Source organism: Brassica rapa, chromosome A10, assembly GCF_000309985.2.
Source record: "Brassica rapa cultivar Chiifu-401-42 chromosome A10, CAAS_Brap_v3.01, whole genome shotgun sequence".
NCBI classification, from domain to species: Eukaryota; Viridiplantae; Streptophyta; class Magnoliopsida; order Brassicales; family Brassicaceae; genus Brassica; species Brassica rapa.
The window spans coordinates 13,213,720-13,240,508 of record NC_024804.2 but is presented as its reverse complement, the minus strand read 5'-3'; the positions used below and the strand labels follow the sequence as shown (position 1 = coordinate 13,240,508).

The 26,789-nt window shown below is 34.4% G+C and overlaps 3 protein-coding genes, 1 long non-coding RNA gene and 1 other non-coding gene across 8 annotated transcripts; 4 read left to right on the top strand and 1 right to left on the bottom strand.

Moving 5' to 3' along the window:
- The first annotated feature begins 3,313 nt into the window (after positions 1-3,313).
- Positions 3,314-6,253, top strand: LOC103845396. Its single transcript, XM_009122246.3, has 2 exons — positions 3,314-4,409; positions 4,498-6,253. Exons 1-2 carry the CDS (start codon positions 4,371-4,373, stop codon positions 5,173-5,175), a joined length of 717 nt encoding a protein of 238 aa, XP_009120494.1. The 5' UTR covers positions 3,314-4,370; the 3' UTR covers positions 5,176-6,253.
- On the bottom strand, positions 5,360-5,477 carry LOC117129373. Its single transcript, XR_004453022.1, has one exon. It is a non-coding gene; the product is annotated as a U5 spliceosomal RNA (small nuclear RNA).
- On the top strand, positions 6,017-8,496 carry LOC103845395 (UDP-galactose/UDP-glucose transporter 5B). Of its 4 annotated transcripts, none has more exons than XM_009122242.3 (11): positions 6,017-6,253; positions 6,355-6,505; positions 6,609-6,722; positions 6,794-6,886; positions 6,975-7,040; positions 7,118-7,216; positions 7,310-7,389; positions 7,492-7,693; positions 7,877-7,963; positions 8,045-8,113; positions 8,236-8,496. In XM_009122242.3, exons 2-11 carry the CDS (start codon positions 6,395-6,397, stop codon positions 8,344-8,346), a joined length of 1,032 nt encoding a protein of 343 aa, XP_009120490.1. In that variant the 5' UTR covers positions 6,017-6,253; positions 6,355-6,394; the 3' UTR covers positions 8,347-8,496. The 4 variants fall into 4 exon arrangements, with proteins under 4 accessions (XP_009120490.1, XP_033137986.1, XP_009120491.1 ...); XM_033282095.1 differs by having other exon boundaries at positions 6,050-6,253; positions 6,339-6,505; XM_009122243.3 differs by having other exon boundaries at positions 6,063-6,253; positions 6,359-6,505.
- A 4,983-nt stretch (positions 8,497-13,479) lies between these two features.
- Positions 13,480-16,054, top strand: LOC103845394 (exocyst complex component EXO70H1-like). Its single transcript, XM_009122241.3, has one exon. It carries the CDS (start codon positions 13,968-13,970, stop codon positions 15,852-15,854), a length of 1,887 nt encoding a protein of 628 aa, XP_009120489.2. The 5' UTR covers positions 13,480-13,967; the 3' UTR covers positions 15,855-16,054.
- Positions 16,055-24,572: 8,518 nt separating this feature from the next.
- Positions 24,573-26,095, top strand: LOC117128973. Its single transcript, XR_004452499.1, has 2 exons — positions 24,573-25,083; positions 25,161-26,095. It is a non-coding gene; the product is annotated as an uncharacterized LOC117128973 (long non-coding RNA).
- The last annotated feature ends 694 nt before the right edge of the window (positions 26,096-26,789 follow it).

Below are 26,789 nucleotides of genomic sequence, written 5' to 3'. Positions count from 1 at the left end.
TTTTCAATTTACGTTCCAAGTCATGAAAGATGAGCATCGTCTATATGCGACTTCTACATGTTTCCATGTGCCGTCCAAGAAAATGCCAAAATCACGAGTTCCATAAGGTTCATTGGCTAGCCAACTACAAAGATATAGCAAGAAAATAATTCATATAGCTCACAAAATTGTAATAACCACTAATCTAGTTTATTTGATGGGTTTTTTATATGTGATGGGTTGTTCACTTATCTAAATTTATATAGATGTATATTGACTTTTTTTCACTTGTTGGTTAAGCTCACCACATGTTTCTCAATCTTTTTTTTGTGTCGAATACTAGTGTATATGGATGGGCACTTTACCCGATATCTAAAGTAGCATCCGAACCCGATTCGAAAAACCCGAACCGAAATCCAAACCGAAGTAGCAAAATACCCGAACGGGTATTGAATGAGGAAAGATTGGATACCCGAACCCGAACGGATAATACCCGAACCCGAATGGATATCCGAAGATAACCGAACATATGTATAATTAACCTTATATTTTTAGTTTACATCTCTCATTTTATATAAAATAATTATGTTGATACTACACATACTTTATGTTCATATGATATACATACAATTACGGAAAAAATGATTTGCTACTCACTTAAAATGCATGTCAAGTTTTTTATTTCAAAAATTAACAAAAAGTTACATCCAATTTTTTTAAAAAAATAACTAAGTTAATGTCTTTTTAATTTTAAAATGTTATGTTCAAATCTATTAACCATTAATTCTATCAAAAATAAAAAAATTAGTTAACTGAAAGTTATATATTTAAATACAAGAAACTTGAGAAATGAAAATTTTAATTTTTTTTTTCAAAATCTAAATATCCGAACCCGATCCGAAATAACCGATTCCGAACTAAAAATACGCGAACCCGACCCGAAGTACAGAAATACCCGAACGGGTTCTACACCGCTATACTGAAATATCCGAAAAACCAAAATACCCGACCCGAATCCGAACGGATACCCGAACGCCCACCCCTACCCGAAGTACAAATATTCTTTTCTTTTAATTAATCACAGTGTCCAGCGACCGAAGTTAACTGTATAGACCCAGCGATGCCGATATTTGTAAATTTTCTAATTGCCAACGGAAATTAAACTCGGATTCACCGTATTGGAATTATCCATCAAGTGCCACTAGCCTAATCCCTTTAGTTATATTAGGGGTGGGCGTTCGGGTATCCGTTCGGGTTCGGATCGGATATTTTGGATTTTTGGGTATTTCGATATAGAGGTGTAGAACCCGTTCGGGTATTTCTGTACTTCGGGTTGGGTTCGGGTATTTTTAGTTCGGATTCGGTTATTTCGGATCGGGTTCGGATATTTAGATTTTGAAAAAAAAATTAAAATTTTCATTTCTCAAGTTTCTTGTATTAAAAAATATAACTTTCTGTTAACTAATTTTTTATTTTAAATAGATTGAATGGTTAATAGATTTGGACATAACATTTTAAAACTAAAAAAGCATTAATTTAGTTATTTTTAAAAAAAATTGGATGTAACTTTTTGTTAATTATTGAAATAAAAAATTTGACATGCATTTTAAGTGAGTAGTAAATTATTTTTTCCGTAATTGTATGTATATCATATGAGTTTAAAGTATGTGTAGTATCAATATAAATATTTTATATAAAATGAGAGATGTAAACTAAAGGTTAATTATACATATGTTCGGTTATCTTCGGATATTCATTCGGGTTCGGGTTTATCCGTTCGGGTTCGGGTATCCAATCTCTCCTTATTCAATACCCGTTCGGGCATTTTGCTACTTCGGTTTGGATTTAGTTCGTGTTTTTCGGATCGGGTTCGGGTGCCACTTCAGATATCGGGTAAAATATCCACCCCTAAATTAGATATTCCTTTGTACTACTAACTTTTTTTACAATTAATGAATCAGAAACTTGCTTTATGAAATATATTATTTATAACAAGAGTCGAGCTTTATGTATATATGCTTTATTTGAAGTGTGCCGTGAGCCGTCTATAAAATTTATAATAATATTTGAAGTGGAACTAAACAATTATAAATTTTTAAAAATTGAAGTGGAGCAAACATCGAAATCCTTATAAAATATGGACATTCATACCACGAAGCTCGATAAGAATGTGTTTGTATAATAGTGGTTTTGAGTATTATGTGAGTAAAGAATATTTTCATAACAATGTAGTAGAGTAAACAATCTACATAAGCTAGCTAATGTAAGGACTAAGTATATATAATAAGTATAGATGTACATTTATCGTAGGAAAAAAAAATATGTATGCCGCAGTACATATCAAATATATTTCTTGGGCAGTCCACAAGCCAATCTCGTACAAGATTTTAAAGTTTGCATACAAACCAAAATGCATATATTACAAAAAGAAAACACTGCAACCTAAACTGGACTTGTCTGATTTTGCATATCTTTTTGTAAGTTTGTGCACGAGAATCCTCTGCAATACAATTATTGGGTAATTAAACGAATAATATATAGTGCTTAGGAAATGTGCAGTAAGTCAATTCAATATATTACTACATGATAATACTTTTGATCTAAGCTCGAGTCACATGAAACATAAATGATATTAGATGTCTTATACTGTGACTCTTCTTTGACGATAGTTTTCTTTATCTTGATTTTACGTCTCATATAGACATACAGTACTATAATGATTGACAGAATTGTTTTTATAAATTAGCATAATGCTTCGTTTTACATGGAAAAAAAAAAAAACTATCATCTATATTCCTGCTAATTACTAATGCCTGTTTCTAATACAACTAAAAGTTATGAAAAAAAAACATTTAAGTATTTCTTAGTAGTATGTGTTAAGAATTCTACATCGATATGTAAAATAGACAGTATAGTGTCTGCAATGCCCCCCGAATAATTATATACTAGAGCTTGATCCGCGCACCCGCGCGGATATTCATTTTTGGTTTACAAAAAAACTATATTTATCTTATATAAATGGTAATATATGTTTTTAAAATTTATATATATATATATATTAAATAATTATTTAATATATTTCTAAACACAATCATTTTAGAATTTATAATGAAAAATTTTATTTTATTTTTTGATCCGTCAACTGTTACAACCCTATTTTTAAAATATAACTCGTGTATTCGGCCAAATGTATTTTTTATGGATCAAAATTTTAATGTAAAATTAAATGGTTATCTATTTTTATATTTGATTTATACGATTAAATAATTCAATATATTATTTAAAATTTTATGGTTTATATTATGTATTTTTATAACACTTTTATGTTATTTAGACGTAGTTAATATACCAAAATAAAAAATAACCACCTCGTAATAATAAAATCTTGTTGCATTTTTGACATTGATTAAGTATAATTTATTGTTTACCTAGATTATAGGAAAGATTTTTTTAAATAAATAAACAGAATTTGTTATACTTTATTTTAGGAAAATGCATTAATTAAACTATAAAAGACAAAAATACTAAAAGGTAGGTAAATTTATTACTTCAGTGGCATTTGAATGTAAATAACTTTTAAAACTAAGGGATAATTTATATTGGTACTTCTCTTTTAATAATAGAGATAGTACGTATAGTATATGCAATTATCATACGTGAAAAATAATAGCTATAGTCTTCAGGGCTTTTAAATACATTAAACAAATTAGTTTATGTTTCTTGATATAATTTTTTTTTCTTGTAACACAACAATTTCATTAATACTCTTAACCGGTTATAAAGATAAAAGTAATATCTATACGCCGATGTGCGATTATAATAAAAAATTCTAACACAAACAGTAGAAAAACAGAGATAACAAGTCGAAAGAGTCTTCAACCGTGAGAACAGTCACCGTATATCGTTGAGGTCTCCATAACCTAGATTCTATCATTGGGATGAAAGTCGTGTTAAAAATTCTACAACATCGATAGTTAAAAACTTAAAATAGACTGTATATTGTTTGCGATTCCCCCTGAATAATTCTATATAGTACGTATAGTATATGCAATTATCATACGTGAAAAATAATAGCTATAGTCTTCAGAGCTTTTAAATATGTTGAAAAGAACTAGGTTATGTTTCTTGATATAATTAAATCAAACATTTTCCAACAAGTATGCGGATAAATCGAAGTTCAACAATCCAGTTTTTATTTGCTTGTATCATTTTTCCTTTGTCTCACATGGGTGATGGGTCTATAAAAAGTTAAAACCAAGCAATGCACTGATATTTGCATTGATTACGTTTATGACTGTACATGTATATACTATATATATAGGGTAAAGAAACCAATCAAAGGGATCATTCTTAGTCCAAAACAGAGTATAACAAAACACAGTTACTCATCAATGGATGACTTTTATTCTTCTATATGGCTTTACCAAGAGGTATCATCACATGTTCATTTTGGGGTTCGTTGATTTCCTTTGAATATTATTCTAAATATATATTCTGTTTACAATTCTTGTGATGCAGAGCATTGATGAAATAAGCCAGAATCTGCAGAACACTCTGTTCGAGCTAGAAACACTGAAAATGAAAGCCAATGAGAAATCAAGAACACATAGAGAAGAAGTCAATCAGCTTCTAACTCTACTCAAGTCCACTCAACAAGAACGAGATGAAGCTAGAGAGCAACTATCTCAGTTTCTCATCCAAACCCAAAACACTAATTCAAGAACCACCACTGAATCAAACAGCTTCTCTGGTGACGGATCTTCTTCTTCCCTTTCTTCCTCCGAACTCTCCAGCTTCCTAGACATTCATCATCATCAGCCGTCGATGAGTCTCGAAGGTCCAACGGCTCATAATCATCACCAGCACGATCCTCTAGACGTTCTAGTTATGGGTAAAGCTTTTCCAGAAACGGGAAAGCTTTTAAAAGCGGTGGTGGAAGCTGGACCGCTTCTTCAAACGCTTCTCGTGGCGGGGCCACTTCCGAAATGGGTAAACCCACCGCCTCAAACGCAATCGCAGCGTTTTGAATTACCTCCTACTGTCTCGTTTAAAGGGTGCGATGATGTCAGTAGTAGCGGCGCGTCAGGACGATGTGATTCACTGATGTGTTATGATTCGGTTATGAGATTCGGGTTGAGTTCAAGTTCGGTTATCGATCAAACGATGTTAACCGGGAAGAGGCAGAGATTAGATTAGCGAACTGATTAATTGTCCTTTCTTTTTGATTCTATCTCTGGTTCGACCGGCTCGGTTATATGTACGACTTGGTTACTTAAGGATAAATTTGTTCTCGGATACCAGCCACGGTTTCGTCCTAATTAAAAATATAACTATTTTACTTTGGCATATATTCGACTAAAATATTAAACTGAATGTTGTTGGGCCCACTCGAAAGTGGGACCCTCCAAAAATAGGCGTATGCCACTTAGCGTGGAGAGCACACGGTATTCTTTAGTAAAAGGCGAAAGAATAGTTCGCTTTGTGCTCACCACATGGCTGCGTGATTTGAATAGAGTGAAGGAGACCTTTATTTATAACGCTACTTCTGTTGCTAGCTTCTCGCAGTTACCCGATGTGGGACTCTTAAACCAAAGACAAAAAAGCGCAACTTCTTTACAACTCTTCGTGGGCCTGTAAATGATATTGGGCTTTAAACCCCTGAACAGTGTCGTGGCCACGAAGATGCAAACACAACCACACGTCTTCGCTCTCTTCTCGATTAGATCCATGGCTATGTCCACCAATTGGTTTCCACAGTCATACCGTTATGAGCCGAAAACATCGATTAAAACCTTTGAATTAATGGAGCATAATCCATCTACTGGATGTAAAACAGAGGATAAGGGCTTGAAAAGAAACACCATACACATAACACACTCTCGTCTGGCTTTAAAATCATTTACGTGTGTCAGTGTGTTTCCCCGTACCCAAGTATGCAAATTCAGAAAACAAAATTTAGAATTAGGATTATTGTCTTTCTTTTTCTTTTGTCTTTTCGCCGCGTCAGTCATCGTACTGTTTTTACTGAGTGAGTGGCATTTCTTTATATTCCTTTATTTAAATGGAAGCCCTCTTGTTCGGTGGGAAGGTCTCTTTGACTTTTGACTCATTATTATTTTTGACATGCGTATTTTCGAGTGCTGACGTGGCGGATCCATAGAAAACCTCAAGAACTGAACGTTAACAAAAAAAAAAAAGAGGACGGTGGAGCAAAATCGGATCGAGTCGGAGAGTCGCCGGAGAATTTACTCCGGCTAATCTGTAAGCGATAGAGGTATTTATTCTCCGATTTCCCCAGATCAGCCGTTCCATTATATCTGTTCATCCTTATGTTCATCCTTTTGGTTAATGTGAGCTAGCTTTTATGTTCTTGAGGAAGAAGAAACGAAGTTACTGAGAGGTGGTGGAGGGGGACATGGCGGAGGCGGAGACAGTAAACGGAGTGAAGGAGGAGAACAAATTATGGAAAGGTGTATTCGCGGTTTCGGGCATTATGTTTACTCTTGTCATCTATGGTCTTCTTCAGGTCTGTTTCTTGTCTTGTCATGATACATGCTGTTTCTGTTCTATGGAAATCTAATTAAAGGTCAGAACTTTCTTTGTGGGTTTTGTTTGTAAATGTGTTGTAGGAGAAGATAATGAGAGTTCCTTATGGGTTGAACAAAGAGTTCTTTAAGTACTCTTTGTTTCTCGTTTTCTGCAATCGCCTCACGACTTCAGCTGTCTCTGCTGCTGCTTTACTGGTAACTTACCAGCGAAGAACCCAACTTGTGTTAATGATTCATGAATTGAGTTTGGCTTTTTAATTTGTTAGGCAAGCAAGAAAGTTTTGGATCCTGTAGCTCCGGTTTATAAGTATTGCCTTATTTCAGTCACTAACATTTTAACCACTACATGCCAATATGAGGTAGGATTTAGTATGTCTACTTTTATAACTATTGCTATCTCTACATTTTAATGCATTATTGCTTATACCATATGTAAGATGCCTCCAGGCTCTCAAGTATGTGAGCTTCCCAGTCCAAACTCTAGCTAAATGTGCCAAAATGATACCAGTCATGGTAAGTTGTAACATTATTTTTTCCAGTAGAGGCTTTTGGGTTTAGCATCACCCTTCTTATATCTCTGCTCTGTTCAGGTATGGGGAACTCTCATCATGCAGAAAAAGTACAAGGGGTTTGACTATTTTGTGGCTTTTCTGGTGACTCTCGGCTGCTCTGTCTTTATTCTTTTTCCGGTATTAATCTGCTCTATATGCATTACTCAAATCTTTTTCAATGGCTTCGGTTTGTTAAGATGATGATTTTTTAATGTAAAATCTGAGCTGTAGGCAGGAGATGATATAAGTCCGTACAATAAGGGAAGGGAAAATACTGTTTGGGGTGTTTCCCTTATGGCCGGTTATCTTGGGTATGTATATCCACTTATATATGTTACTCGTTTCACTGCTTATGTGATTTGACTGAGATTATGAATTATGATTGTGTATATGGTAAATTGGCTATCTCACAGGTTCGATGGCTTTACAAGCACATTCCAAGACAAACTCTTTAAAGGATATAATATGGAGATACATAACCAGATATTCTACACAGCACTTTGTTCTTGTGTTCTTAGTTTCACTGGACTAATATTGCAAGGCCATTTGCTACTAGCTGTTGATTTTGTTTCTCGGCATAGAGATTGTCTACTCGACATCGCTCTGCTTTCCACTGTAAGTTTCAGCTTCCTCTATTCTTCTACGTAGTGATTACAACGTCAAGTTGGCATGAATAGTTTATGAAACAGAGTTTGAGTTTAGTTTCTACTAACAATTCCATGCTTACAACAACTCGGATATTATCTTCTTTTCTTGTTCTTTTATTCCCCACTGAACTTACAAGAGACTAATGTGCAGGTTGCAACAGCGAGCCAGTTCTTCATTTCTTACACCATTAGGACATTTGGTGCTCTAACATTCGCTGCTATCATGACGACGAGACAGGTAAAATACAAACCTGATCTAAATTCAACTCAAGTAGCTAACACAATCCGTTTCTAACTCGAATTATTCATCTTAATAAAGCTTGCAAGCATCATGCTCTCATGCATTTGGTTCTCTCATCCGCTTAGCTGGGAGCAATGTATTGGATCGGTATATCCTCGACCCTCTTTACATTTTCTTTTGGAATTTGTACCATTAGCTCCACTACAAACTTAGGCACTCCAACTACTATACTTCTGATTCTTTGACTAACCAAGTTCATTTGGATTCAGGTCATCGTTTTCGGGTCTTTATATGCGAAAAACTTACTGAACAACAAGAAATCACAAAGCCAACCGCTGCCTCCAGAACTTCCCCAATACGAAAAGGCTGAGGGCTCTTGAGAAGGAACCTTTTAAGCCAGCTAGAAGTAACTAGTCGTTAGGGAATTGATGTATTTTTCATCTTTTGTTTATTTAATTTTGTTGGATATTGTATATGCAATTTCCAAAATTATAAGTTTACGTTATTTATAGCTTTTGAACGTTTTAATATTCTCCAAGAGAGTTAAAATATAGCAGTAACAATATGTACCACCTGGTCATCATCAGAAGAATGATTCAGAGAAAAAGGGAGAAGAATTGATCTAGTAAACAGCTAGACATTAGTGCTGTTCGTTTGGTTCCCGCAGGTTCCTGCGGCTGCGACTGCGGCAATGTTTTTCAATTTTTTTGTTCGTTTGATTGCCGCAGGTACTTGCGTCTAACCGCTGCGTCTGACGCCACCTTCTGCGATCGACGCCGTGAAATCCCGCGATCGCGGCATAAATGATACGGCCAGAAGATCAATTTACATTTTTACCCTTAGCATATTTCAATATTTACAAAAAAAACTAGCCCTAATTAGACGCAGCCGCATCTTTCTCCTTTCCCATTGACGCAGCCGCAACTCTGCTTGAGCTCTCTTCTCCCGATTCACACCACCACTCGATCTCTCCATCTCCATCTCCATCTCCATATCTCTCGATCTTTCATCTCCATATCTCTCGATTTCGAGCTCTCTGTCTCCATCTCCCTCGAGCTCTCCATCTCTCATGAAGTTTATATACACATATCTCGCTGTACCTGGTAGAGCACATGATACAAAGGTCTTGACTCATTGTGCGAGGAATGAGGCTTTTTTCCCACATCCTTCTCCTGGAAAATATTATCTAGTTGACTCGGGATATCCGACCAGGACTGGGTATCATCTTGGTCAGTTTGCTAGAGGAGGACCACTAGTTAGTGCACGAGAGTTGTTCAACCGAAAGCATTCAGGATTGCGATCGGTGATTGAGAGGACATTTGGAGTATGGAAAGCAAAATGGAGGATTTTGGATCGCAAGCATCCAAAGTATGGTCTAGTCAAATGGATTAAGCTCGTGACAGCGACGATGGCGCTACACAACTTCATACGTGATTCACATCGAGAAGATCATGATTTTGTACAATGGCAAAATGATGATGATGGAGAAGGAGAAGCAGAAGGAGCTGATGGTGATGAAGAAGGAGAAGAAGGTGATGATGATGATGATGATGATGATGATGATGATGATGATGATGATGATGATGATGATGATGATGGTGGTGGTGGTGGTGGTGGTGGTGGACATATTGTATATGAGCCGACCGGTGATAGAGCGATGGAAGCTTTGCGTAAGAGCATCACAGATGAATATGGTAGAGGTCGTTTACCGTATTAAATGTTTTAGTTAATGACTTTTTTTTTTGCTTATAACTTTGATTAACAGTTCTATGTGATATTTAAAATATTTGTTTTATTTATTTAAGACTTGATGTATTATTTAGCTTTTGTTTATGATAAAAAAATGTTGTTAAATCTACAATTTTACAATTTTACAAATTCATAAAATTAAAATATGAAATTTTACAATTAAAATATGAAATTTTACAATATTTTACAATTTTAGAATATTTTACTTATTTAAAATATAATTTTAAAAAGAGCAATTGTCAATAATAGCACTTTTTGAAGTTAATGTCTCAAAAATAGCACTAGAAGGAGAAAGTCACAAAAATGACATTCATTAAAGGGTAAAATATCCCTAATACCCTTGATTTAAAATTAAATAAATAAACAAAAAAAAAAAAAATTAAAAAAATGAAAAAAGAATTTTTTTATAGTTTCATATTATATGTTTTCAGATTCGAAATTTTTATAATTTTTTTTTTGAAATTTGTTTTCGAAATTTTTTTTTATTTTTTTTTTCAAATTTTCTTTTTATAATTTAAAAATACTTTTTGAAACAGTTTTTAAAATTTTTATTTTTTATTTTAGTATTTATTTTTTATAAAATTTAAAACCCTAATTCCAAAACTCCACCCCTTAACTCTAAACCCTAAGGTTTGGATTAATTAACCCAAGGGGTATAAGTGTATATTTACCTCTTTAATGAAATCTATTTTTGTGACTTTGAGCCTTGAGTGCTACTTTGGGAACAAAAACTTGGTTTAGTGCTATTCTAGTCTTTTTCTCTTTTAAAAATTCATAAAATTAAAATATGAAATAAATGAAAATTGCGTCTGCGGCAACCAAACGAACAGAATTAAATCTACTTTTTGCGTCTGCGGCTGCGGCAATGTCCTGCGTTTACGAAACGAACAACAAGCTGCGGCTGCGGCTGAGTCTGTGGCTACAAAACGAACAACAACCAAACAAATGGCCGCAGCCGCAGCCGCAGACTCAGCCGCAGCCGCAGCCGCAAAAACCCGTGTCAGTGAAACGAACAGCACTATTATAATAAGGTATTCCTTTACATGTTTTTATAGGCGACGTCATGACGCCAGAGGAGTATCAGTCTTGTACGTTGATCCCTTCTTAATTTCTTCTACACACACTTGAGTACTTCAAACAAAGAGGTAGTTGAGAAAATTTCTTCGACAATTTCGTTGTAAACGGTAATCAGAGATGCTTACTTAACTGTCTATATCTCTTTTATTTTTCAGAAACTGAAAGTAGTAATAAAATGTGTGCAAGGTCAAATCGAATATTGGTACTATTGTCTTATTTGACCATAGCCGAAAATGAAACAAAAAAACATTAGAGAAAAAGAAGACCGAAGACGTTTTCTGATGGTGAAGTTATTAATTCGTAAACATAAGACGACGTGAAAACGAAAGGTCCATGATTCACACCTTCTACCAAAGTATATATTCGAAAATAATTCATATTCGTTGAACATACAATCAAGGTTCGTAGTTTCGTTCAACTCATCGCAATCAAAGTCAAAACGGTGCGCATATTATTATACAAGGACGGTTTTACCTACATATATAAAAGACCTGAATGCAGAGCCACCCTTGACCACAAGCTGGTCAAAGACTCAAGCATTGGCTTAAGGCTGATAGAATTGTCTTTTTTTTTAAATGAAAGGCTGATAGAATTATCAAGTTATCTAGAGGATTTTTTTTTATTTTTTTAAATGAAACTTAGATCAACTGGTTAAACTCTTGTTGGGGTTATATGCAAAGTAGTAAACAATATATTTGATTCGAGACTCTACGCTATAATTTCCTTCATCCGAACTACGGGTTTTACTAGCGATTATTTTAAATCTCTGGAGATGAAGATTCAATTTAATTTGAATTCCAGTATGGCAGTATAGGACGTTTAACCACATCGGGATCAGACTGCCTCGTTTTTTTTATAAATGTGAATCTTAGTGTAAGCGAGGAATTTTACAATATTTAGAATGGGTGCAAGATCAAAATTTAACAACAACAGATCACTCTGTTTTCAGGTCATGGTTACAGGGCCAACATTCTACAATTTTGCTAACGTTAGCAATGACTTAAAACTTTAATCATTGGAATATATTTCTTTAGAACCAAGTAGTCTTTGATGGACTATGACTATCCATACGTTAACAGGTTATTTGGATAGACCCGTAAACAAACGGTCACAGAGGTCAATATCTTATTGTTATATACTCCATTATTGTATTAGGAGTTTAGGACAAAGACAAAACTAAGTGCTCTAAAAAGAAGGCGAGTGGATCGGCTCTCGAGTGTTGTCTAATCCAAATCACTAGGAGCCATGCGGAATGAGGACCATACGTAATGTGTTGAAATTGAAATGCATGGGACATCCCTCGTCGGCAAGTTCCCACCACTCGAGGCACGTGTTACTTTTTAGAATTAGCTTTAGATTCTCTTTTTCATTGTCTTTTTCCTATTTTAGAATTATATTATAATTTCTAGACAAGATAAAAATAATTATTGTATTTTTTTTCCTTCACTAACTTCAGAACCAGTAATATAAAATAAGGGGCATAAGTATTCTTCAGATATATAGTTACAGATGTAGATCAGATAGATCACCCTGAATTTGGTAGTTTACTTATTATTCGATTGTCGGTTGAATTTTTTTGTAGTCAAATGGATTGCAGCTGATTACACTCATTCTCTATAATTTTATGAAATTACTTAGATCTACGCATTTCTGAAAAAAAAAATTAAGCCAACTAGTGATTTCACTGCGATCCATATAAATCCTTTTTCCAAATCGGAAATTATTGAATAATACTCCGTAATTTCATATTAGACTAAGGATATTGTAAAATATTCAAATGATCTAAAACATTAACAATGACTAACCATAATAAAAATTACACAATATAAGAATTTGAATTCTATCATATATGAAAATGTTAAAGTTGTATAATTCTGAATTTTGAAATATAAGATGCACCCTTACATATTTGTTGTGTGATTGTTAAAGATAGTTTAATTTCAAAATAAAGCTCTTTTTCATTTACAAAATAGTAGTAGATATTAAGGAGTCTTCGATCAATTTGGTAGTATTTGATTAGTTCAAAACTTCAAATCTTATATTTGACATCTGATTATTAAAATTATAGTAAATGGGGTTTGATGGAAAATTGGGTATTGAGTTCTCTTAACTCCTATTAATTATAAGCAATAGATGGAGAAAAGTATGACATAGTAGTCGTATAATGGCAATTTAAGAACTTTGAACATCTTTTGAAAACTGTGGATTTCATTTATGTGGCGGCAGGGCGTACACTTTCAACATTGAAAAGCTACAGAAGTGAACCTTCCTTGCAATCTCGTTTCCCAAAATATCAAAACTGTAGTATACCTAAGAAAGCTAATTAACAGATGTCTTGTTCGAAAGCTAATTAACAGATGTACTGGTAGAAAGCTAATTAACAGTTGCAATTCATATTCTAATTAAATGTCTTCTATTAGATCTGTTATAACTTATAAGTATAACTACTAAGAATTACCTTGCAAAACAACTGCCAAGAAACAATCTGTAACTGATTTTATCAAAAAAAAAAAAAAAAAACAATCTGTAACTGATGGACCAACATTAATATTAATATCATTTAAAACTGTGTGTTTTTGCCGTCCTGATTTGTACAGCTCTTGACATTACTATTACGCACCCATTACATTTATTTAAATTATTTTCTGATATTTTGGCTGCATTTAATAATAGTATACTTATAAATTACAATTAATATGATAATTTAATACTAGTAGTCCTTTTGTTAACGGTAACTTTACAAAACAAAAAATTACAGCTACAGCAGATGCAGGCAATGTAATAAATAACTTGGTGAACAGACAGAATTAACTCTTTGCTTTGACTTTATCAAATGTCATGTAGTATTTGACACCGCGTTTGACTAATTAATGAACATTTCTCCTCCACATACATCTATACGTACACATACACAAACATATGCCGATCTTCCATTGCTTCCATTGAATCAGCCGTCCGTATCTATATAATTAAGTAATACTTTTATAAAGTTATTTGTATAAATAGTTCTCTGTCTCTACCTTCCTCTTCTTATCTTCTTCACTTGATTACAAACAAACCAAACGTTTTATTTCTTTGTTGGAGTAACAAAAAACAAGAAAGTATCTTCTTCACGCAATTAATAGAGAAAGGGAATAAACAGAGCAACAACACACACAACACAGAGCTCAGAGAAATGGGGAAACACTTGTTCCGATCATCACCTCCACAGGAGAAACAAACAGCTCACCAATCTCTCGCGGAAACAGCTGTGCAAGAGTGTATGAGCGACATCACCACCGTCATCTCCAAATGGACTTCCTCCTCCGACGAGTTCCTCTTCTCCACCAACAGTCGCAGCGAAGCAGAGGAGTTCGTTGAAGTCGTCAGGCATTTGCACAGCACCATGCACCGCCTGGTCGCCGTCAACCCCTCCTCGGAGAAGCTCATCTACGCGCAGAACCTCATGCAGTCCGCGATGAACCTCCTCGAATCTGAGTTCCACCGAGTCTTGAAGGAGAACAAACAGTACCTACACCCTGAATCCGTCTCTCTACGGTCTTGCAGATCGTCGAGAAGATTCAGCACCTCGACGGTGACTAGCATCTCCGACTCTGAAGACGAAGGCGGCGGCTCGTACGAGGAAAACCCCGCCGCCGCCGACGAGCATAGATTCTCCGGCGGAGATTCCGACGCCATGGACGATCTCAAGATGATCGCGGACTGTATGATCTCCACGGGATACGCTAAAGAATGCGTTAAAGTCTACAAAACCGTGCGGAGATCCATCGTCGACGAGACGCTTCACAGCTTATCGGTGGAGAGATTGACTCTGCATCAGATTCAGAAGATGGATTGGGAGATTCTCGAGCCCAAGATCAAGTCGTGGCTACAAGCTGCGAAGCTAGCCGTTAGGAAACTCTTCTTCGGGGAGAGGATCCTCGCCGACCACGTGTTCTCATCCTCCACTAACATAGTCGAAGCTTCTTTCACCGATATCACACAAGAGGGAGCCTTAACGCTCTTCTCCTTCCCGGAACACGCCGCGAAGATCAAGAAACTATCGCCGGAGAAAATGTTCCGGTTCCTCGACATGTACGAGTCGCTCGCGAACCTCTTCGTGGAGATCGAGTCGATATTCTACTTCGACTCGGCCGCGGCAGTTAGGTCTCAGGTGATCAACTCGTTAGCCAAACTCGGCGATGCGGTTAGGTTCATGATGAGTGATTTCGAGACCGCGATTCAGAAAGAAGCGTCGAAAACGCTGATCGTCGGCGGCGGCGTTCACCCGCTCACTCGTTACGTCATGAACTACCTCTCCTTCCTCGCGGATTACGACGAGTCTATCTCCGTCATCTTCGAGAACTGGCAGCTCACCGTGCCGTCTCCCTTGCCGGAGTCTTTGTTCATCAGCGGCGGCGGAGACGATGCTCATCCGGAGGATTTGTACTCGTCTCCGGTGTCCAAACGAATCGCGTGGGTGATTCTTCTGACTCTTTGCAAAATCGACGGTAAAGCTCAGCCGTATAAAGACGTGGCACTATCTTACCTCTTCCTCGCGAACAATCTCCAATACGTCGTCGTTAAGGTCCGTTCCTCTAACCTGAGGCTCCTCCTCGGAGACGACTGGGTGGTGAGGCACGAGGGGAAGGTGAATCAGTACGCGGAGAAGTTCGAGAAGCTCGCGTGGGGGAAAGTGCTGACGTCGTTACCGGAGAATCCCGCGGAGGAGATTACGCCGGAGGAGGCTAGAGCGCTGTTCGCTAGGTTCAACGACGAGTTCGAGGCGGCGTACCGGAAACAGATATCGTGGGTCATACCCGACCCGAACCTTAGGGATCGGATTAAAATCTCGCTGAGTCAGAAACTCATGCTGGTTTGCACCGAGTTTTACGAGGTAAACCGGTTCGGTTTGGGAGGAGATGCGTTTAATGTCAGATATACCCCTGAAGATATAGGAAATTACCTCTCGGATCTGTACTTTGGAAGCAGAGGCTCGGGGAGTTCCTCGACGACAACCGGATCTGGATCCGGAACCGGTTCGACGACAACGGGTAAATCTCGGGGAGGACGTAGCCATTGAATGAGAATCTCGTGATATTTTACTTAATAGTATTAGCGATATTTATTTATTTTGGGTGGTGTGTGGTTAAAGTGGGTACAGTGATGGATGAATGGATGATCGTATCGTATCTCCTTTTGCTGTTGCATTGTACAGATATGTTAAATTATTGATCGAATTCTCCTTTTTATTAATAAATATTCATTCGATTCTTTTTGTAACTTTGCGACTTATCAACGAGAGAAGGATTTGTCCAAAAAAAAAAAAAAATCAACGAGAGAAGGAAAATACGATATTTATTGAATTAGCACCAAAGACATACGACCGTAAAAGACAAATTATAAGTAGCTATCACTCATGGCTAGTATTAGTTTGAAACTAGTTCCTGAGTCTTTTGTCTAAATGTGGTTCTGGTGTTATGTAACTCCAAAGTTGATTACATTACATTACATAGTTACGAGACAATAAAAGAGAGTATAAAAACAAAATTCAAAGGCAAATTCAATTGCATAACGAATACAAGATACTAAGAAGTACTACTACTATACATTTTTAACAAACCAGATTGGTTGAGAACAGTAACTTGCTTATGTTAGATGAGACCTAAGGCAAAATCTTAAAAGAAAATAGATTTAATGAGGAGAGAATTGAACTAGGGGCCCTTCCTCACACATACACTTCAATTTACCACTACACCATAACAAACATTTTGTAATTTGGGCCCCCAAAAAGATTATATTTATTTGGGGGCCCGAGGCAAAAGCCTTTTTTAAGACATGGTGGGCACGGCTCTGGTTGAGAACGATCGCTATCTTATCATATGCACTCATTAATGAATGAATTTTATTAGGCGACTTTTGGGATACGTAACCTCACGTTACAATTCTAAACAAACGTAAAGAGATCTAATCTCCTTGTTATATGGCATATGTTTAAAATATAATGAATTTTTTACATTGTGGGACACTTTTGCACTTTGTAATTACACTTCAAAGCACATAGCATTTGAGGGACACTTCTACACATCGAAAAGACATGAATGACCCTAACTTAAAAAAAACGGAACGGAACTGAACCTGTTCTCAGTTCATGTTCCCCAACTATATATTTATATTTTATCCTAGCTAAATAACTAATATATTTTTGCTTAAAAACTATGCTACGACAAACCAAAAACTTAACCTTTCTCTTATCTCATATCTCAAATTCACTTTCCCAAATCCAGAAACCCTAATCAAACTTAATTGCTCTTAGTTCTCGTTTTGAAGACAATGAAGAACTGGTTTCTTTCTTTGTCTCGAAGCCCAAAACCCATTTATCTTCTTCTTTTTCTTCTTCTGGGCTACAAGGTGAGTTTTTTTTCTTACATTTTTTTTTGATTTTTATGTTTCAATTAAACAATGATCTTATTTTCTTTCTTATGGTTACAGTAGATTATGTGGACATGAGATTTGAAGATAAGAAAATACATAGCATTCATCTTCTGCTCAAAGTTAACATCTTTTTATGTGATCTCTGAGAATCAAGCATGGTGGAGCAGCAGAAGAAGAAGAGGTTTGCTCTGTTTCTCATCAAGTGCGACTCCGAGTTCGTGAAGAAGGTTAATGGTGGCTACTTCAATATCTTCGTCTCCACTTGCGGCGAAGACGGCGAGCAATGGGATCTCTTCCGAGTGGTAGACGGATTTTCCTGATGAGAGTTCAAAAACAAAATTCAAGAGAGGATCGATATGTGATGATAAGACCATAGCTCGTAGTGAAATCGATCGTGGATGAGTTCGATTGTGGATGAGTTCAATCGTGGATGAGTTCGGGATTCGCCGTGGCTGAGCTTGGGATCCGTCGTGGCTGAGCTCAGGGTAGTTGCGGTGGAGTTTCAGAGAGTGGATGAACTTGGGATTCAGATACAGTTTCACTGCCTCGAGAACCCTTAAAACTCACCGGACATTTCAAATCCACCGTGATTTAACCTCTTTCCAGATTTTGTTGGAACTAGTCAACTATATTTGATCGTCGGACAAATTAATGCCTTTGGCATGGTAGATTTATCAAATGAAGGTAGCAGACACGAGAGCCATGAGTTCTTTCAGTGATCAGCTTGGTGATATGGATCAAAGTCAGACTGTTTAATGCGAGTCTAGTGTGAACGAGGAGGCCACCCAACATGTTTCTGATGTTGAAAACAGTTCGACTCTTGATAGTGTGGTAGATGTGGCTCTCACTATCGTGCCACTGAAGCAACTAGAAGCGAGATAAATATTTTTCCAGATTGCAGGGAGGAACACAATTTTGTGGAAACAATCCCCCTGGAACAACAAGAGCTTTTGATGAAAACTCTCTGAAACAGCCTCAAGAGATCTGTGATGAAAAAGAGTATTTTGTTGAGATAATTCATGCCATAGATTTGTACCTCCATCATTTGTTTGGTTTTAAGGGTATGCGGCTGCTCTTGATATGACTGCTAGGGAACTCCAAACTATTGCCAGGGTAACAATATGATTTTTAGTTCATGTCAATCTCACTTGTTAGATGTTTCTTGTACTATTTTTTGCTTTGTATTTAATGAATATTGATGATATAACTCTTTCTTTGATAGAATATCTTTGATTAACCTAGTTTACCCATCGTGCGCCTAAATTACAAACCGAAATCCCGGCTCAATCCCCTCATATTATTATTTTTCCAACAAGCCATCGAGTTTGGTGATATAATCCATAACTTGTGGTGAGTGTTTTGTTGAGATTTTGGTAACATGGTTCCTTGTTAATATGATGAGTCCATGTCCACATTTTTATTCTTTTGTTAACATGAGTCTATTATGTTTACGTTTTTCTTCTTTTATCCACATGAGTCTTTGTCCACATGACTACATGTCCACAACTCCATATATTCTTTTGTTCACAAGAATCATCTTGTTAACATGAGTCCACGTCCAAAATCTTTTTTTTTTTTTTTTGGTGAGGTTTTAGTTACACGAATCCATGTCCACGTTTTGTTGTATCAAAAGAGAGAAGTTTGTCCACATCTTGATATCCACATCCACATTTTTTATATTCAAGTGATTTATATAATCGTTAAAATATATAAAATACATATATGAAAATGGATGTTAAAATGTGGAGAAAAAAAATTACAATTTATTGTAACAACTGTTTTTGTTTTATATATCTGAAAAATGAGAAAAAACACTAAAAACAAAAGGTTGAATGAATAATAAAAAAAATAAAAACCTAAGTAAAGTAATGTCTAAAAGCAAAGGTAATTAGAAACAAGACATATTCCTTCCAACGAAGCAACATTCAATCTTGTTTCTCACAAGGACTGTTTTGTCAAACCAACCTCTTGGACCCATTAGAAAGTGTGTCACATGTGTAATGTGTCTTCTTATGTAAAAGAAAGACAAATTGTGTCTTAATATGTAATCAACTCAAATATAATCTGCGTCGGCGTTAATTACGGTACTTTCTATAGCTTTATTTCACAAAGAAGCTTATGTCTATTCTAGACCGCAGAAAGACAAACCGGCAACCCCACCACAACTAAAGAAAGTAAAAGACATCACTGGTTGATTGCTAGCCTATTGATGTTTGATAAATATTTCCTTGTAAAATGGTTTATGAAAACCGATCATTTGATTTAGTGCCTAAAAGTTTGGATACGCTCTGAACATGTTTATTGCAGAGTTAACAACCAAGTTCTAAATAAATTATGAATCCATGCATATATATACATATTAATATATATAGTGTGTAATAAATTATTTAGAATTCTACTGAGAATTCTCTATTTTTTTAATGAGGGTGATCTAATACTACTGGAAACTTAGTAGTACGTGATTTACATTATCAGTTTGTTAAAAAAAAAAAAATTATCAGTTTGTTCAAATATCTTACACGTTTCGAATATATTTAATTTTAACATAATCTTGATCCTTTTATGATCAACTAAGTTTAGAAAACTAGTGGTAAAATATATCCTAATTTCTAACAAACAAAAAGTGGTTCACCCCAAGACTTTCCTAATAACATCGAAAGGACTCTAGCCAAGTATCAACGTCAGTCGTCAGTGCGCACAAATTAGTAACAAAATAAAGCGAAGTATTAATTTCAGAATTCAGAACACTTACTATATGCGAAAATTCTACTAGTAGAAGTAGCTTTCAATTATTTCAATTGACAACAAGTGCTTGATTTATGTTTCTAGGTAATGCAGTTAATTTAAAATAGTGACGAAAACTTGGATTTCTGTTGATTTTGGAAAATTAATTGAGATTCCATCTGGAACTCCCTTGATAACAAAATAAAGAAAATTTATTAGGAATGGAGATCATGAAATATTGAAATGTGACACTTCACTTGTGAATTCTTACTGCTGTGTGTTTTCACTTGGTTTCTTTTAGTTGTTATCTTTTTCGTTTCTCTTTACGACTTTACCTCCTTCTGGCTTATATTGTCTCCGTAAAGCGGGAAGAAAAGATGAACAAACGAAGCAAATAAAACAGGATGTATCAAGCCCATGGGATATCTATGGGTCCTTTCATTTTTCTTTTTTCATTTACTCAGCTTGAATATTGGGTGGTGAAAGCACGAGGCGAATGTGAATCAGTACGCGGAGAAGTTCGAGAAGCTCGCGTGGGGGAAAGTGCTGACGTCGTTACCGGAGAATCCGGCAGAGAAGATTAAGCCGGAGATAGCTAAAGAGTTGTTCGCTAGCTTCAACGAGGAGTTAGAGGCGGCGTACCGGAAACAAATATCGTGGGTGATACCCGACCCGAAACTTAGGGACCAGACTAAAATCTTGTTGAGTCAGACACTCATGCTGGTTTGTACCGAGTTCTACGAGATAAACCGGTTCGGTTTGGGAGAAAATACGTTTAATGCCAGATAAACCCCTGAAGATATAGGAAATTACCTTTCGAATCTTTACTTTAGAACATCATTATTGCAAATCCTTGTGCTTAGGTCCTTAATACATATATATGTATATGTATATATTATATACGCATATATAATATATACATATATATATATATGTGTATTAAGGACCTAAGCACAAAGACTTGCAATAATGATGCTCTTAGAAGCAGAGGCTCAGGGAGTGCCTCAACCATAGCCGGACCATTAAATGTGAACCTAGCCATTGAATGATATGTGTGGAGATTTAAGTGTCGACAATGGAAAATCTCGTGATATGTGTGGGGTTTAAGTATCGACGACTATGGATAAATCTTGGAGAGGACGTAGCCACTGAATGAGAATCTCATTTAGACACCTTTCTCGTATATTAAAAAATGATTGACACGTATTTATATTTTCATTAATTACAACTAGTTAATCAATAGTGTCTGAAATAAATAAATTTATTTATAAAATCAATGCATTTTATAATTATTTAATATTTAACTGAAATTGATTATAAATTATATTAAAATTGTATAATGACACTTGTTATTTAACAAACAAAAAATACTAGGTGACACTTATTCATATGTTTTAAAAAAGTGTCGGAGTGATGAATGAGTGAATGATCGTATCGTGTCTCCTTTTTGCTTTACGTGTACAAATATGTTTAATTATTGTATCAAATTATCTTTTTTATTAATAAATATTCATTCGATTCTTTTTGGAACTATGTGATTTATCGAGGAAATACAATGAATATTTCCAACCGTTGAAGGTTTACTCCGCACCAAAGCAAATACTGTGATTTATCGAGGAAATACAATTAAAAATACTTTAGTAATTAATAATCAAAATTTACACTTTTTAAAAATATTAATCAAAATATTTGAATTTTTAAATACTATTAGTCGATAGTTATTAAAAATGTATTTTAAAATATACAATAAATTTAATTATAAACATTCATTATGTTTTTAATATGCGTGAATGCTTCAGTGGACCCAAAGATTAATTTTACCTGGGTCAAATTTACAATTAAAATGAAAAATATAAATAAAAAGTGTCACCAATGAGTTTTGAACCTTGGTTTAAGGGGGTCAGTGGGAGCATTTTACCAGCAGAACTACCGATTCTTTAACATTTTATCAACCAAACTTATATGTATTGAGATTTAAGGGGTGTCAGGTGCAACCTCATCTTCCTCTGTTGGTCCACCACTGGAATGCTTTATAAAATCTTTCTTTCGAAAACGAAGAAAGTAATATAAATTTGCTCATGGCTAAATTTTGTTTGGATTATGTTCCTAGTCTCTTGACTAAATGTGATTTTGATGATATATAATTCCAAGGTTATTACGAGTTCCACATAGCTATGAGACCATTAAAATATAAGCATTCAAAAAGCAGATTGAATTGCTTACCGAATAAGTACAAAACATTACAAAACAGAAAGTTTAAGATCAGTCACGAGCATGTACTCTCATTAATGACTTGTATTAGGCGACATGGATACGCAACCTCGCGTTATAATTCTAAGCAAACGTAAAAGAGATCTAATCTCATTTGTTTTGTAGCATGTTTTAAGCAAACGTAAAAGAGATCTCGCGTTATAATTCTAAGCAAACGTAAAAGAGATCTAATCTCATTTTAGCACGTAAAAGAGATCTAATCTCATTATTTCGTAATAATTTTATTTCACATCATTTTTATGTCAAGTTCAAAAAAAAAAAAATCATTTTTATGTCTAGATCTCAGAAATATCGCATTGGCAAAGCCCACCACAGAAATTAAGAAATAAAAAGATATTACTGGTCGATTGATAATCGATCTGATCCTACTATATAAAAGGAGCTAATTTTAAGGTTTCTTAGGAATGCCACATAGGATAAAATATTCTCTACCAATCAAACTACCACGTCATCGCGAATGTTTAGATGATGGGTCTCAAACCATCCAAACCCATCAAAATAGCCAGCCCATTGTATAACTTATAGCTTCCTATTCTTTAGCCTACTTGCCTCAGACGTCTCCAGCGACTCCAAATCTGTTAGTCTACCCAACTTCACCGGTGTAACTCCTACGACTACAACAATGGCACTTCAATGCTCTATTATAACTCATCAAGTGAAGACTCTTTGTACCTCTCCACACCCCTCTTCTCAATCTCTTGCCCAGTTCCTTAAATTTGATTTGTAACAAAAAGTTAGTGCATCAGATAGTTTTTGAAATTCAAATAATACTATGTGTTTTTATGCACCATGTGCAATGATAAATTTTTTAAAAGTTAAATTATATTTAAAATGAAATTTATTAATATTATATATTTTATTATTTTTGACTAATATTTAATATAAAGTTGACTATTTTTGAGACTATAATGTTTGCTATTGTGATCAACACCTTTTTACAGTACTCTATTTGTATCTTTTTTGATTAGTCATCTTCTTGTTTCTTATAATATTTTCTATAATGTTGGTATAAAAAACGATAGTTTATCTGATTTACCAAATAATAATGGCTTAACAATAAACAATCTCTAGATTTAATAGATAACACCGAAGTTTTAAATGTTAAAAACATTTTATGCGGTGAAGATCAAATATATCATGCAGAATAAATGCAAATCTAATAGTTATTATAGTTTTGAACGGTTATTTACAATTAAACAAAAATTACTTACAATTATGGAGCAAAATATTTGAAATTCTATCTTGATCTTTATTTCTACTTATTTTATAAAATTTAAATAATAATCCTCCTATACATTAAAAGAGAAGTCACTTTATTGATTTCTGCTTACATGTCATTAATATAGAGCTTCTCAGAAAAATTGTTATAATTCTATTGGTCAATTTTTCTGAATTTTATTTTTCATTTATTTTAATCAATCGCTTATGTAGAGAAGCCCAAAACTATTGTCGATTTCGTTAAGCCCATATATAGATAGGGGATAATAATTATCGATTTAGTGTAGCATTGGGCAAGATTTAGAACTAAGACAAATATTAAAAATTTTCCTTATTATTCAAACAGTAAACTTGTGCATGTTGATATCATATTAATTACATTTGCTTAGAAAATATTTTAATGTTTCTAATTAGTAGAGGTGGGCGTTTGGGTACCCGTTCGGGTTTGGATCGGATATATCGGATTTTGAGTATTTCGGTATGGAGGTGTAGAACCCGTTAGGGTATTTCTGTACTTCGGGTCGGGTTCGGGTATTTTTAGTTCGGTCTCGGTTATTTTGGATCGGGTTCGGATATTTAGATTTTGAAAAAAAAATTAAAATTTTCATTTCTCAAGTTTCTTATATTTAAAAATATAACTTTCAGTTAACTAATTTTTTTTATTTTTAATAGATTGAATGGTTAATAGATTTGGACATAACATTTTAAAACTAAAAATGCATTAATTTAGTTATTTTTTATAAAATTTTGGATGTAACTCTTTGTTAATTTTTGAAATAAAAAACTTGACATGTATTTTCGGATCGGGTTCGGGTGCCACTTCGGATATCGGGTAAAGTGCCCACCCCTACTAATTAGGTTGTTTGTTTTTAATAACTTACATTTCTAATATGGATTACTTGCGCAAGTTGAAATAATTAAATTTGCAAGTAACTTATTGACAAAATTTGTTTATTAATAACTTACCTTTCTAATATGGATTACTTGCGCAAGTTGAAATCATTAAATATGCAAATCACTTATTCACAATATGGATTACTTGCGCAAGTTAAAAATATTAAATATTATCGATTTAGTTTACCATTGGGCTAGATTTAGAATTAAGACAAATATTAAAAACTTTCCTTATTATTCAAACGGTAACCTTGCGCATGTTGATATCATATTTATTACATTGCTTACAAAATGTTTTAATGTTTCTAATTAGGTTGTTTGTTTTTAATAACTTACCTATCTAATATGGATTACTTGTGCAAGTTAAAATCATATCATATGCAAATCATTTTTTGACAATACGCATTTAATATCTTTCTTTAAACGATTTCATTATTTATTATGCAAAATATTGTACATCATTAATATGATAAATAAATCGACTGTATATATATATGAGACACCCAACGTCTTAAAATACAAACATTCTCTTTTCATTCTTTAAAGTATTATTCACAAATCTTTCCTCTCATACTATTAAGGTACTACGACGATGCTGCTTGTGTGCTAAGAAAAATGTGTTTATACGCAAAGGCTCCTCATTTTTCATCGACTCTGCTACCCACTTTGCCTTGGAAGTTCAATAAACCTGTACAGCCTAATAAAGGACTAACCCGCCAAGGCAATGGGCACTCAGAAGAGCTACGTTGTGTCATTGCTGTTATTCGACAGTATGTTTTCTTAGTATATAAATCACCTTTATCTCCTCTATACTTCTATTTGTTAAAATTTTGTTATTACATGACAGTGGCGATCGAACTCCAAAACAGAAGATGAAACTAAATATTACAGAAGAGAAACTGTTAAACCTGATGCTGAAGTACAATGGTGGAAAGTCAAGAGCTGAGATGCGAGAGGCTCCAGCTTTTTTGTCATCCATCTTTTATCAGAGCCTTGATTCATTTTATATATATATATATTTTTTTTGCAGACAAAACTAAAATGTGCAGTCCAGTTGCAAGACCTATTAGATGCAACAAGAATGTTAGTTCCCCGTACAAGGTAGAACCCTGAACTCAACTCTTTGTGCATTGTCTCCAAAAAGCATGTCTGGTCTATCTTTTCCATGTGTTGAATATTGGTAACGGCAATATGGTCTTCCTTTTTTATATGTAGACCAGGTCGTGATAGTGATAGTGATCCAGAAGACCTTGAACATGCTGAGAAGTTTCGCCAAGTTAAAGCAGTTCTTGAAAAGGTTCTTTAGTACTTTCTCTTTTTTTGTTGAATATAGTCCGGAGAAAGTATTACATAGTATCATTTAGTAATACTATCTTATATCATTTTTTTTACTGGTGCTTAATTTGCAATGTCATCATGTGTTTACTAATAATATCTTTTTATCTTTCTTGCTTCTCAAGGTTTCTTTGGTTAACAAGGACTCTTCCATGTTGGATGGTCTTGATACTGCCAGCATTGAAATGGAAGCTGCCAAGGTTTGTCCCATGACTTGAGTCATTTTTTGAAGTGTGTGTATCAGTCAATCAACAAGATTGATTTCATTATAATTGGACTATATATGCAGGCTAGATTGAATGAGATTATAACGTCTGGCAAAAAAATGATTAATGAATTACTACTATTTATTATTATCAAATCATAGTAGTAATTATCAAATTAAATACGCAAAAGACAAAACAAAAAGAGAGAGGCATAACATAAAATAAGTTAGTATATTAAATTGCAAATAAGCTAAAATATTTCAAAGTAGTCAAACAACCTAGAAAATTAATAATCGAACCAGCTACCCTTTTTTTATTAGACCGGATATTAGTTCCACCAATAATCGTGGTCAACTTACCAACATGGTGCATATATGTCAAATGGACAAATCTACGTTTAAGTAATCCAACCTGTAAGGGATTTAGATTTTTTTTGTGAATCTCGTGGACTGATCTATCGCAGATTGGGGTTCATAGGTGAAGTTTCAAGAAATTGTTATAATTTGATTGGTGGATTGTTTTTAATTTTTATTTATTTAATTTAGATCTAAAAATTTAAGATAAGTTTAAAATCATTTAACATCACTTGCCATATAATCTAACGAATATTACAAATAACAATTTATGGAAACTAATTCTCTAAATTATAGAAAGATGAATAATGTTTTATTTATTACTTTTAATATTTATAAACTATAAAATACAATGAACGAAATTTTATATAAGATAATTATAATAGTTTTATACTCTACTTGATGAATTGTGTTCGAATATAATTATATAATAACTATTTTAAATATTACAAAATCCAAAAATGTTTATTAATATTATTTTTAAATTATTTATCGTTGTTTAAAGAATAAATTTATCATAATTTTAAAATGCTTACAAAATACAAGGCAAAATTGCACTTTCAAGAGTTAATTCGAGATCTG